The sequence below is a fragment of the Agelaius tricolor genome, unplaced genomic scaffold (genome assembly GCF_023055355.1).
Source record: "Agelaius tricolor isolate 1412-34295 unplaced genomic scaffold, bAgeTri1.0.p SCAF_2, whole genome shotgun sequence".
NCBI lineage: Eukaryota > Metazoa > Chordata > Aves > Passeriformes > Icteridae > Agelaius > Agelaius tricolor.
In genome coordinates, this window is record NW_027269262.1 from 44,195,206 (window position 1) to 44,210,302 (window position 15,097).

The 15,097-nt window shown below is 40.7% G+C and overlaps 1 protein-coding gene across 1 annotated transcript in view; it reads right to left on the reverse strand.

Moving 5' to 3' along the window:
• The window catches only part of RAB31 (RAB31, member RAS oncogene family), a 62,077-nt gene that overhangs the window by 14,793 nt on the left and 32,187 nt on the right, over positions 1–15,097 (reverse strand). The window contains exons 4-6 of the mRNA XM_071417049.1: positions 7,549–7,620; positions 5,588–5,694; positions 952–1,061 (exon numbers count right to left, since the gene is read on the reverse strand). Coding sequence (XP_071273150.1) covers positions 952–1,061; positions 5,588–5,694; positions 7,549–7,620 — 289 coding nt within the window. The remainder of the gene's footprint in view (positions 1–951; positions 1,062–5,587; positions 5,695–7,548; positions 7,621–15,097) is intronic.

The following is a 15,097-nucleotide window of genomic DNA, read 5'->3' on the forward strand; positions in this document are numbered from 1 at the left end:
GACAAATGTTGACAAGCTGGTACAAACTCAGAGAAGGGCTGCAAGACAGTGAGGGCTGGAGGGCTTGCTCTGTGAGGAGAGGCTGAGGAAAAAGGGCCAGCTCAGCCTGGAGACACAATGGCTTTGGTGTGCCACAAAGCTGCCCGTCAGTGCCCATGGGAAGGGCTGCTGAGAAACTGAACAGTGAGGTGCACCCAGGACAGGGAGTGAACTGAATGAGAATAGGCTCTGGCTTGGTGTGGGGATGTCACTATGGGGACTATTTGAACAACTGCTCAAGGAGGTTTTGGAACCTCTGCTCTGGAGCCCAGCCAGACAATGGCCTGAGCAATCTGGTCTGAATTCACTACCAAGCCTGCTTGGGCAGAAAGTTGGACTCAAGTTCTCACGAGGTCCCTTCCAACCCACAAAATCCTTCCCACCTGCAAACAGTGACCAGCACTGGAAGCCCTGGAAGGCAAACTGAACAAGACAGTTTTTCTTCTCCTCATGACAAGTGCCAGCCTCATCATGTTTAGAAGGCCTGGAGAGAAATATATCTGTTTTTGTTTGGTTTTTTTTTTAATGTATTCCACTGCAATGACTACCTTCCACTTACCAATGCCCTCCAGGAGAATTTATCAACAATTAAGTTTTTAAGCAACATGATGATAAGATCAACAGTACTGCCTCTACAGCAGGCTTGGTCTGAAACAGCAGATGTGACCCAGGCCAGGATTTATATACAGATTTAGAAGGAACAGGCTTACTCTGTATCTACTATCTACTATGTTTTGCTCTGGTGTATTCAAAGCTGTTCTTAGTTTACATCTGCATAAATAGCCATACCACAGGCTTCATAGGATTTATTGATGTCCTTGGGAAAGTAGTTTATAGACCTGAAACAGACAGCTATTTTCAGAAAACTTCTAAACAATCAAAATTAATTAATTAAAGAGAACATATACTTACTTATTCCTTGAAAAAGTTCTTCAATGTTAACAGCATTCTTTGCACTGGTTTCAACAACAATTGCACCTATAGATTCTGCATATTCTTTGGCATCCTTCATAGGAACCTCCCTGAAAAAAAATAAAACGTTTATAAATAAAAGAAGACAAATTAAAAAAAAAAAAAATTAAGAAAAAACCCCAAACAACCTCAAACACAGCCTGAGCATTAATATGCTCTTCATCTCCATAAAAGCAGTACTGTCTTTCTTCATATGACATTTAGATAATCTTATTAAAATACATCAAAATTTCAACAAAATTGATCAGTCTGCAGATTTCTGCAACTTGCTGCTGAATCCATGCCTTGAGAAAAGGAAGAAAATTTAAAGAAAATCACATTTGTTTGTGTTTTATATTTGACTTTGATAAGAAAAGCACTCTCCACATGCCAAATGTTCGAACATGATAGGGTACAACAGTTGTGGATGAAAACGACAAGAGCATCATGTGTCTTGGTCTGCAAGCAGCAAGGAAATCAGAGATTCTGAAGTAAGAAAACCACTGACTTTGAGAACATCAGCAACAGCAATCTATGAATGCCAGTTCACTGCCATTTCACCAAACTGACACCATCTTAAAATCACCAGCAGACCAAACACTCTCATTTTGTAACCAGTACTTCATATGCCAAAAGCTGGCAAATGCAGTTTACAGCATTCAAAAAGACCTCTGCTTTAAACAAGCCCCATGCTGGCCTTGTATCTCCGTGAGCCAGGTGGCAGAGCTGGATCTGCCCATGTGCACTGCTATCTGTAACCACCTCTACTCCTGATTTTTGAGCAGCAGCAGAATCTGCACCGACTGCTTCACCCCACAGCTCCAATACACCAATCCAGAGACTCCTCGTACAATTTCCTCCCAGTGTGAGCGTGTCAGACACATCACTCAGCTTGGTGTCATCAGCTGGGTGATGTGTCTGACACGCTCATACCCTTCTGTGTCATTACTTGTTATGAGTAGAAAAGTTGCCCATTTTTTTAAAAGGTTGCAGAGTTCACAGGTTGGGCCAGTTGCTGCCAGGGTGGAGTTCTAACTGTTTGCTGTTGTAATCACCTGTTGTTAATAGTTTTCGTTAACTACCCGTTGTTGATAGTTGGGAATTCCCTTTTTTTGCCGAGTGGCACCCTGCTGCTTCCTGGAGGGTGGCACCCGGGACGGTGAAGTGGAGGGGACATCAGGGTTGGCCAGCAAATGACATCGGGGTTGGCATGCAAATGAAGAAACCCCTCACCAAACCTAGCAAAAACCCCTAAAAACAACGAGCCAACACGGAATTAAGGGATTGAAGTGATGTCTAGTGGTGAGGAACAGAATCCAGTATCTGTTAAGACCCTTTTTACCCCTCACCCTAACCTAAAAGAAAGAGGACCGTGAATGTCAAACCAAAGACGCAGAAATCTTCTGGTGAGGACGGAAGCCCCAGCTCAGCCTGCAGACCAGCAGACAAAGCTGCATTTTTCTTCCTCCTCCATATTACTCCTGGAAGCAGTGGCGGCATAAGCGTGACCCATCAGTCCTTCCCACCCGAGCTGATTTTAAATAAATGCATTAAGAAGGAGAAAAAAATCTCCTGCCCTATTTATTTCATTACTTAAGGTATTAAATAACACTGCCCTCATTATGGATCCCCAAGGGACACCACTGGTGTCCAGCAGGACTCTGAGCCATTGACCATCAACCCTCTGGATACAACAGTGTAACCAACTCCTCATCCATCAAACAGGCCACCCATCAAATCCATCTCTTTCCAGTTTAGAGAGAAGGATGTTGTAAAGGACCATGTCAAAGGATTTAAAGAAGTCCAGATAAATTACTGAATAAGGAAATATTATGGATGCATCGAATGAAGATCTGAGCATGAAATTCTGCTGAATTCTCTTAAACAAGGATTTCCAGAGAAATTTGACTGATTTCCAGAGAACACAATTTGTTAAAGAGGTGAACCACATTTTTAGGGAAGTGAACACTTCTTAGCTGCTGTTACAACTATTGAATTCTGTAATGCTCAAAAAAGTATTATGGACACTTACAACATTTTAGCATTGAAGTTTCAGCTCCCGTCTTTTAAAGTACTTTTTAATGCCCTGTCAGAAGAAAGCCTTATTCCTATTACTTAGAAGTATGCTGAACATTCAGCAGTTCTAAGAGTTGACAGTACTACAACAAAGATGAAGATTTATAGTTGATAAAATTGCTTGCCTATCTGTAGAAATTCCTTCAAAGTGGAGAAGAAATTTACTTCAACAGAGCACCAAGAACTGCTGATAGCTTATTAACAACATTGAGGAAAAGCAGTGTGATCCCTAAGGGTCCCAAGGACAACTTGGCAGCTCAAAACCAAATTTTAGATGCTAAACAGGGAGGGTAGCCTGGTCAATGATTATGAGAAATACATTAATTCCTCCTTACATTATCTCTTACACTCAGAGATGGCAGAATCAAACCAATTTGAACTGGGTCAGCTTGACCTCTTTGGCATCTATTCATATTGGTCTTAAAAGCAGCTGTCTCTCTGATATCCAGCAAAACATCTGCCAAAAGCTCTATAAAACCAAGCAGAGATGCCAAAAATGCATACAAACAGCAGCTTGCTCCTGTGTGCTCACATTATCTTACTTGTAAATTCTCTGTGCCTAAAGGCACGCGTATTTTCTACTCATTGGAAACAATCTGATAAATTGGTGACATGTTTCACCTAAAACCATTTTTACTGAAGTAAATCTGAAGACATAAAGCAGACAGAGAATGCAAACAGCTGCATGCATTGCACAAACAATCAGATTTCTGAAAGAACTGTGAAAATATATCACATATGAGATAGTCTACTCTCTATTTTTTCACCAAAATAACTTTAGCTGGACATCACTGGATAACTTCAACAAGAAAAAAGATTGGCAGATGCAGAAAGAACAACTGCACAAAAAAAATATTACCAAAACTATTCATAATTTTGAGGAGAAAAAATGTCCTCTCCCATAAAAACCAAAAAAATTAAGAGACATTAGCTCATAGATACAACAAGGACCATTCACACAGCAAAACAATTTGTGCAAAGAAGAGCTATACCAGCTGAACAGGAGCAAGAAGTGGATGATCAGCAATCAGTAAACTACAAGTAGTGGTTGATAATAATATGGTGAGAAGATCACATATCACAGTTGTTCTGTGAGGAAGCCCAGTACTTTCACATTTCTGAGATACAGGATTTTTTTTAAGTCTTCAATTGGTGCAAGAGCAAGCAGGAAAAGGGCTGGTTATGGACTCATTTAAAATTGTTGCCATTTGTCACCATCTCCAAACTTACTACCCTTGAGTTAATCTGGCAACTGTATTGCTGGGAACACTTGAATTTGAAAGTGACTCTCAGGGCAACCAGAACCTCTGATTTGTGCTAACTGGCTTTTGGTTTTATTTTTCTAACCATCCTTTCCTCTTTTTTTCTCCTTTGTATCTGGAAATTTTTGTCTTGTAGGACTCAGTTTCACCACATTGACCAGGATATCACAACATCACGTAGGAGATGCCAATACATCTGTGTCCCTGATCCTTAGCCGAACAGAAACCAGAAGTTTGCCAGAATTAGGGCCTGTTCAGTTCTTACAGAAAGCAGTGAGTTGCAACTTTGTGTTGGTTCATGGCTGACAGTGGCAGAGGGGAGAACAAAATAAAACCCACACAGGTCAAACTCTCGTGTAGGCCTTGATTCAATAAAAGCACTGCAGCACTTACTTGAAGTTACACACATGCTCCAGAGCTCTGGTGAATCTGGGCCAACGTAATGATAACCAAACACATGGGGATGTATTTGAACAGCCATGAGAGCCTATGAGGTCATAAGGGGAAAGCATCAAATATGATCATTGAGTTTGTACTCATAGATGAAGCACGAAATAATAGTCATGGGCTGACAAACAGAATCACTACTGTACAGCAGAATGTGCTTCCATTTCCTGAAAGGATAAATGCAAATCCAAAATACAGCTAACAAGCAGAAGAGCGATTCTAGCTTCCCTCTCACTCCAAATAGCATCATCTCAGCTCTTCTGCAGGGGATATGGGTTCAACCCTTCCCTCTTTTATCTAGGAGGCTCTTTGCTTCACACAGGGGACAAAAGTTTTACTTGAGGATATGCTCCAAAAAATCCCCAAAAAATACACTTTCTACATCCATTATTATGAAAAAGTTTCAGTTCTTGCAAATCACAAGTTCTCAAAGTTCTGCGATTAATATTTTACCTCTTGCCCACCCTCATAGCTTTATATTGCTGGTTTTGCTCATCACTTACTGCATTCTGCACTTTTTAATAGAAGAGAAGGGAGAAACAAAAAAGAGAACCCTTTTCCATTCCCAATGATTCAGCAGATAAAGGATGTAGAGATTGTACAAATAAAGAGGAAGGGCAGTAAAAGAGAGGTTAAAAAAACCATAATTGACGTTGCACTGTTGCTGTTGTTGAGGTTGTGAATTGCTAGAATCACTGATTCTAGTATAGGAGGCCAAAATTATATACTATTATAACAAGGAAGCAAAATTGTTACCGGCAGGGAAAAAACAATATAGTTACTGCAATGAAAACAACATCAGAAAGTATTACCTGATATCAGACAGATCACATTTATTTCCAGCGATGGCCATTACAATGTTTTCAGGACCATGTTCTTTTAGTTCTTTCACCCATTTTTTCAAAGTATGAAATGAATCCTGCATCAGAGAAATAACAAAATAAGCTACCAGCACACTCTCTGCCAATGTATTTGCCTATTTTTTAAAGTAGAGGAGCACAGCTTTGACAGTATTAATGCAATAATGATTATATAGATCACAAGACTGGAAGATCCCTTACCTATCTCTGCAATTTGCTTTTCAAGCTTTAGACCATAAGGCTTCTTCAAATTAATTCTTGAACTTGGATGCTTCCCTCTTTTCCACTTCCCCTCCTCCCTGCTCCAACGCAGCACCGAATATTAAACTTCCAGTGATGAAGAAACTACTCCAGCTCGTCTAATAGCTCATTTCCTTCACCTAATGTGAGCTTCATTTGTCTAATTTCACTTCTGTCCAGTGGCTTACCATCTCAATCACTGTCACATTTTTGGTAATATCCAGTGGAGCTTCCACAGAGATGCCCACTTCCCTGCATTTCCAAATCTGTGATCTGGTAAACCTCAACTTACTCATTATAAAACTGAAGAGAGAGGTGACAATTCACTTGGCTTTTTTCTCTTCCAAGCATGAAAATCAAACTCTATCTGATGCTACCAAACTTTTAATAGTAATTTTTCTATTTCCTTACACCAGTGAAGTAGTAGCTTTAAGTAACACTTATTTCTGGAGATTCTAATTATAATGCACATTTGAAATTCTTACTGACAAAGTGAGCTCCCAAACAGATGATAAATAATTTTTTCCCCTTCAGAAATGCACATAAGAGTTTCCTCTAAATCAGCAATGGCTGTATCAGTATCACCAAAGGTAGAGCCATATCAGTCACTAGGGGAAAAATCCATTCTGCTTTAATGATTAACACTGAATATTAAGCATCAGAAAGTGAAGTACACATTGACCTTCCTCTCCTATTTCCCCCTCTTTATTCTGAGAGCTGTTCCACACAAGCTTGGAGAAAGGCTGGCAAAATTTTATTCTTACAGTATATTACAAGATCAACTGTAAGATATTTAAATCCAAAGTATCAATCCAGCACGATTCACTCTTCCTCACCTTCTCCTGGCAAATTAGCAGTGGAGAACAGCACTGCTGCACAACAGTGACCACCACTGTCAGCAACAGATCATTGCACTAATGCACCGGGGAACCAAACCAGCCCTCCCAGCCTTGTAGTAAATAAGTCAATTGGCAAGAAAGGAATAAAATGCCAGCGAACTCTCCTGGCCATCCATCCATTAGCACTTCCACTAAGTCTGCTATATCAGCAGGGGTTTCTTCCAAAAGGAGTGAAAGAGTCATTCAGCTGAGTTCTCCTAGCCTCCTCTGCCTGAGAAATGAGCCAGAGAAGATAAGGATCTAAAAATAAAATTTTCATTCCAAAAGAATAATGTTGAGACAAAAGGTCAGAGACTTATGATTTCATTACCAGTTTGAAAATTAAGACATGATGCTTGCAATACAGACATGAAATGATATGCTTAGATAAAAATAATTAGTTTTAAATTCAGTAATATGCAAACAACTTAATTTCTATTCAGCTGGTAAAGCTAACAGCTGCTTTTTGTCGTAAAAATTCAACTCCACACAGAGAACATAGGTGGTGGTGGTAGGGAGTAGTGCAGGATATGAATCCTGTCTTAGTCAGAGGAAACCCAAAAAGCATTGACAAAATGCAGTCTCAAACCTTTTGTGTACATGAAGTTGAAACAACACAGAAGCAGGACTTTTTATTTAATGTTTTAAGGCAGTTGGGCACCTCTACCCAGATCTACAAAACTACCCAAGTATATACATGCCAGACAAATTAAATTTTGCAGTTGTGGGGTTTAACTCAAACTCAGGCCCAAACAGAGGAGTTAACAAAGGGAAAAAGCATCCCAAAGGTCTCACCTGTTTGGTGATATCATACACTATCACAGCTGCTGCTGAACCTCGGTAGTACATTGGAGCCAAGGAATGAAACTGTTAAAACATAAAACCCCAGGAGAAAGTATCATTAATAAATCAGAACTATCACATGCTTTGCCAGGTCCCAAAGACTTGCCATGGCAGGACCACCCCCCTTCCTTCATCCCACAGAGAACAGACCTTATCAGTGGTCACCCATCTCTCATCTTCCTTAAACACAAAGAAGCCAGACCTCCTTTATCTCGTGCTGTTCTTCATCCCACTGAATTTACACAACCAGCCCTCACTGATTCAATGCATCAGGACAAGTTTTGACAGGAAGATCAACTGCACTTGGAAGCCTAACCTGATGGCATAGGGAACCCTTCCCCTGGCAAACCACAATCTTGCTTTGTAGATCTAAGACTGGATTCAGCTTGGGTTTGAATTTTGTAAAACATTGCAAATGAGTTGTATAAAACTAACTTGTCAGAAAAATCTGAACACCTGTCTTGTTTACCTATCCTATACTATGATAAGATATTTCAAAAAACACGGATTCTTGCAGTTGCTCTTCAGCTTTTAGTTTCAAGGAAAACATTCTTTGGAGGAAAAAAAAACAAGAAATAAACATGTTTGTTAGAACAACTGAAGAACGGCGTAATTTTCATAATTTACCAATGACTAAGCAGCTGATTTAGAATTTCAGCTTACAATTACAATTAGAGTAAGGAAGTAAAAAAAAAAGTCTTTCTGCTGATTCAACTTAGCTTAGTCTCAAACAAACCAAAAATAATCTTTCTGGGAAAATGCATTCAGTCTCAGTATGCTCACACAGCCATTTTATAATTTTGGGGGGGGGAAGCTATCTGCAAAAGCTGCATATTAAGCTGCAGCTAATAACTGAGGTCAGCACCTAAATCAAATACATTATTAGGGCAGGGTCTGAACCTCACTGCCCAGCAAACACGCAGAGATCCACGTGTTACACTGCAAACCTCTGCATATTTACTGGACACATCTTTTTCCCAGATCTGTACCTACTGACTGAGCATTTAGACTTCCAGCAGCCTCCACATTTCTTGCTGTTTCACGTGCAACATATCAGGCAATTTATTTGCGGCGCTGGTTCCCTTGCCAGGTTGTAAGCTATTTATCACAGACCACGCACACCAGCTCAAGGTCGGCACTTCCTTTTGTAACAGTGAGGATGCACAGCAGCAGTGACAGATGGTCAAGTGCTCAAGTGTTTTGGGGAGCGAGGCAGGTGGGAGAGCTCATTAATAAGAGAAAACAGCAGGAAAGAGGATGAGAAAAGACAGAGGAATCAGTCGAGAAGCGTGGTCTGAAGAAATGGGATCAGCCAAGATCCTGAGGGAGTTGGGTGGATGTGTGCTTTCCGGGGTTTTAGTATGCAGCTTTATTACTTGCATGCTTAATGCAATAAATGCCTCCCAGAATTTTTAAGCTTCTAAATCACGACAGAAATTTTCAGTATGTTAGAACAGAACAGAGCATTTCAGTTGGAATGGACTTACAACAATCATGTAAACCAAGTGCCTGATCAATTCAGGGCTGGCTAAAAATTAAATCATCTTGTTAAGGGCATTGTCCAAATGCTTCTTAAACACTGACAAGCTTGAGGCATCACTTCAGATAACAAGAAGGGCTTTTTCAAGTATGTTAACAGCACAGGAGGTCTAAAGAAAACATTGAATTCATTACTTGTTTCATGATCACTGTGGCCAAGGCATGCCACCAACTACCACATTCCCCAAGTCCTTCCCAATCACAAAGGAGTCTAGGAGGGCATCTTGCCTGGTTGGCTCACTGAATGCCTGCAACTAGAAGTTATCTCCTACCATCATCAAGCCAAGACCATCTCCTCAACATAAGTGTTATGTTGAAGCAATCTGGAAGTCAGGAACCCTAACTGTGGAGGGGAGTCTGACCTTTCATGGTGTAGGCACACTCCTCCCAGTCTGCAAACTCCAGGAAAAAAACATTCAAACCCTACACACATGCTGATTTGGTCTTCATCTAGATTACATTTTAATCTAGATTACACAGTAGTCATGAATTTACAAAGAGCTCTCAGATAACAGTAATCACATTTCACAGGAGCCATGCAGTTAAACTCACATACTCCAAATTCCTTCAAGACTGGCCCTGAAAGCACACTGAGAACCTGTACAACATCTTGGGAATTTCTCTCCCTTTTCTTCTGACCAGCTGACAAGAACACTTCCCTTAATAGCTGTTTCACTGAAGAATATTTGCAGTATTAGGGCCAGAAAGCAAAAAAAAAAAAAAAAAAAAAATTTAAAACAAACAAGCAAACAACAACAACAAAAAAATGCCCTTTGTCATTCTCTTATACAGGCTAATAAACAAGCATAACAATACACTATGTCCCAGTCACAAGAAATCACTGTTCTCTACAAGAAAACAGAAAAAGCCTCTTTGGAACACTGAATGAATCAAAAGGGGCTGAAAAATTGTAACTGCATGAATTTCATGATCTAATGATAGACTCTCAACAAATGCGCTTCATGAACATGAATTTTCCAATATCGTGCAAATAATGATGTTTAATTTCTCTTTTAAATCAGTGCCCAAAAGCAAAGTCCTCTTGAACATTTTTCTGGCCTAATTAATTGGAAAAAGAGAGTCACACCAAATTAATTAAAGGGATACAAAATACTAATCTGCACATTTTTCACCTGCCAAGGACCAAATGTGGGACAGATGCCCAAAACAAGTGACACACAAAAAAAACAGCTCACAAAATTATATCTCACGGGACTACCTTCTGTATCATAAATGACAACGTCTATAACCTTGATTTTATAGTTCAGTATTCCTGTAACCAGTAATTCCCAAGAAAATTAGGATAAACAGAAACAGTTTGATATTTGGCATAAGAACAATACTGCTTGAGAAGGGCCACCTAAAAATGCTCAGGCAGCCACTCCACACAAACACTCAGGTTACAGCCCCAGCTTTCCAGGGAGCCAGCCCCTCCATAACCTGCAGCCAAGAGCAGCACTCTGGCAGATGTCACCCCTTCCTGCAGGCTGCAGCAGCTCACATCCCCTTGGCATAACAGGAAACCACAGACCAGAAAGAGATTTCCATCAGCTCCCACCATCACAAATAATCACACTCCGAACCCATTTCAAAAGCTGATCAATGTTCTGCCTAAAATAATTAGTTTTCTTTTTTTCATTATACTGCTACAGGGATCATATTACTTTGACAATTAATAACATTTTGAATTCCTAATTACTAAATTACTTGTAATTTGCTTGCACCTTGACTTAGTAAAATTAAGGGATCACTGATTGCCTTTAGCTGAAATATTAATAAGTGAGTGACAAACTTGCAGATTTAACTTTGCCAGTCTGCTATACCAGGCTCTTACACTCTGAGGTAAAAGGGAGAAATCAGGGTCTAATCACCTTTCCTTGTGCCTGGTCCAGCCTCAGCTCATCTTTCCTGACTGCTGGTGACCAGGTTTCTATGCAGCATTATAGACATTGAACAAACAGCCTTAACTGCACATCCCCTAACACTTTTCTCATGGCTGCATCATACTCACATGATCATCCTTCAACTGGTGAATACATTCAGAGGTGGCTTTTCTCCTCTGTTTCCCAAAAGAACCCCAAAATTTAAAAACTCACCTACAACTTTACAGCATATATTTTTGTTAGGAGCAAAAAAATACAGAACCTTGGTACTTACACTACCAAACTTCATCTCAACTGCTTTCCACCTTCTAAGCACTGGGAAAACTTCCCATCTCTGCATAATGAGTAAATTACCCTTAGCAGGTCACCTACTGAGGGAATTAAGAAGTTTCATGCCTCTCATTTTGTGTCCACCAATAAAAGTTTGCCTATTTGACCAACTGCATCACTCATTAGTCCCATTTTGCTTTTGGAAAGGCTGATAACAACTGGTGAGGCTGAGGTTGCTAATCCACACAGTGCCATGCTCAAGTTGCAGGGGTACATTTCCCAATCCAACAGCAAGGCTGAAAGGACTTCTCAAAATATAAATAAGAAACTTATTTTTCCAAAAACATGCCAAAACCCAGAATCAATTACTTCATGCAGACTTCCAGGACTCTCCTCCTGGGAGATAAACAGTGTGCTCCATACCTACAGTCACCTGAATCCTGGAGCAATTCTGACTGGGCTCAGAGCACCTTCTTCCTTGCGCTCCTCTACCAACACATCCACTTTGCCCTTGTGGTTCATCATCTCTGACACTAAGCAAAGAAGTGAGGCCACATGTGCATTATGAAATTTCCTCTGAAAGCAGAACCCAAGGGTCCAACTAGAAGCTGCTCAACCCTTTAGAGCCCCATAGTACAGGGAGCAAATTCAGTCTTACATGGTGCAAATGCAAGCTGCTCATAACCAGAGTTTCTCTCATTGATTCCAGGAGTATTTTGGGATTCTGCAACCCCTCATCTGGCCATCTCAATGAAGTCAACAGAAGCTTTGCCCTTGCAAAGGACAGAAAGATGGAACCAAGCAGCCATTAAGGAATTTACCACCTATTTAAAAGCAGTGTTGTATTTTGCTTTGGGAAAAATACGACATCACGGAGGGGTGTATTTGGTCACAGGTTTCCTCCATGTTTCCTCTTTACTAAAAGTAAGGAATGGGGAAGAAGGAAAACTATCACATCCTACTTGGAACAGAAAACCAAAATCAAGGGAAAACAGTGTAAATCACACCTGAGCTGTGGTAGTGGAGGTCTCTTAACCCTGTCTAATATAATGCTGATTTAGAAAGCAAAACAGAGGCCAAATGAACACAGAAATAAAAACTACCACTCCTGCTTGTTTATATACAGGCTGACAAATGCTGCTGAAGACAGCTGGTATTCATTCAATCTGCCAGGCACACCAGGGAACATTAATTCATGTCAACAGCTCTCTGCACCATCCTGTGGTGCTATATCCCAAGACTGGCATACAGCCACAGCAGGGCTGCCTCTTCCCAACTCCACAGTCAAGAGGCAAAAAATCAAAAGCAAAACCAACAACTACAACCACCACCTAACTCCTGCACTTGGTTGCTTTTACTGTTGTAGACTGTAAAGAACATTACCTGCTCTTACTGCAAAAGGATGATAATTCTGCCCATAAGCACAGCTGGAGAGGATAAGGGTGCACAGACTGAGCAGAATCACACCAGTGCTCAGCAAGTGTTGCACACTCTGAATTCAGAGCCTTCTCAAGCACCTGCAGGTGCACAGCAGCACAAGATCTGCTTCCTGACAGCTGTGATCATTTGACTAAATTTCACTCCCTTTCCTATGAAGCTGCTCTCTGACAACATATGTTGCATCTGAGTGGCCAAAGACAAAACCACTTGGTTCCTCTCAAAGTCAGAGATCCTTACTCTGACTCTTTATCTGGGTGCCACTAATGGCAAGGACAGACACAGCCTCTGGCTCAGCTGCTTGCTGACACGTGCAGGCAGCGTCACAGTCCTGCAACTTCCTTCCCCTTCCTATCACACCCACTCACACTTTCTGCACTCTTACCTCAAACATACATCGGGTCCCTTTGCCCAGCAGGTCATTCCCACACCTCTGCAGGTGATTTTGGGTGTCCTGTTTCTCCTGTCCTTGGCCCTTCCTGCCAGGCCACTCCCACAAAACCCCTTCAGTCCTGTCCCAAAAGCCACCTGAAGGACACTTGCCCAAGCCTGGGCAGCTACACTCCCCACTCCTGCCTCCTTCGAGGCAGTGGCTGCCAACAAACAGAAAATTGTGGTGGTGCAGAGAGAAGCAAAGGCAAAACCCAAAAGCATTAAACAGATTATCCTGACACACAAGCTCCTCGAACAGGGAGGGATACAAAATTCCTGACATTCTCAGCTGGCAAAGAGCAAATGGGAAAAATGTTATGCATGAAAGCCACTTTCAGATACCATTTAGCATTTTAAAACCTTGAGTAGTTTTCTTTACATGACTGAAAGCTGAAATTCCAGTTATCAGGATTTGCAAGCTGAGTAAATCAGGAAAGATCTGTCTCTGATCTACAGGTATTTTTTGCTAGTTAAATGAAGATTAAATATATATCTATAAAATATATCTATAAATATATAAAAGTGAGCATTTTTTTTCCAATGTCTAAGAATTCTTCAACTGAAGAAGGAAAAATCTCAACATTTTAGGCTAACCTTTTAAAGGTATTTTAAAGAGGCAGAAAACAAACCTTTGCAACATCACAGAAGTGACCTGTGCTTAGCCTTTCTGAAGTTTATAGTCATTAAATAAAGGATGCAAAAGACACTACACCAAAACCATGACTCACCATCAAGCTACAAGTGCTGCAAGTTTGCTGAAGCTTAAGGAAAAACACATTTAAATGCATCCCTTAAATTATTTACTGTGCTTTATGCTCACTCTGAAAATAGTACAAATAAGATATTGGCTTGCTAGTTCTAATGCCACTTGTGTTCTCACACACTGCCAAATCACCTGTCAATATTTGCAGCATGCAAGAGGTCCTCACACCACACACAATGAACCACCCCAACTCTGACTGAGCTGTGGGACATCATCAAAGCCACATTTATGACACCACAGAGCAAAATTCAGGCTGTGTTTTGCCTGCAGAAATAATTCAAGTCATTGATAGATGGTGTTGTGCCACTGTCTCTGAACCACCAGGACAACTACTGCCACTCAGAAAAGAGGCAGCTATAAAGAGCTGTGGACATGTCATCAGTCAGTCTTTTCCTGAAAATGGAGAAGGTTAAAAAACAAAAGAAGAAAAAGCTCACAACTCAGGATAATTCCTATCGAGCTTTAAACTGGGCTCAAGGAATTGAGGCCTCTTCTATTAAACAAAATTGAAAGTCCCAGAGTTCAACACAGTAAATTTTAAAAGGACAGAGATAAATTTTCCTGCCCTAGAAACACAGCCCTCAGACTCCCTGTTTGCTACAATATTCCTCAGCTGGCAAAATGGAAAGCTGGCAGTCACCCAAGGTATTCAAACAAAACATTGTAATTAAAAGCTACTTAAGGCACCATGAACCAAAATATTTGCTAATAAAAACATCATTAACTAACTTGCGAGGAGACTCTTCTTAGGGGAGGGAATCTTTGCTAATAACAACAATTACTGGGCATGTAAGTCCCAAAGTCTGCAACAATTCAAAGCTAATGGAGAAAACGTGAGCTAGGAGGGGGAAAGTGACATTTGGGAAATACTGGCGTGGAGGGAAAGTGACTGTGAAGAAAAAAATAAAGCGAGTTTGTTGGATAGAGCACCAACACAAAGCAACCAGGTCCACAGAGAGCAGTACTTAGGCACAGAAGATAGGGGGATTTTGTGAAGTGTTCTACCAGTTTGTTTCTTCCTAGTCAATAAAAAGGGAAAGAAAAAAAAAAAAAAAACCCAAGATAAAAGGATTAAGAAGCTCTCTCTCCTTTTGTAATCATGTACTGTGAGAATTTTTCACCACAAGCCACATACCCCTCTCCAGGGTGTCCTCCTAAGAAGCACACTCAGCATTCA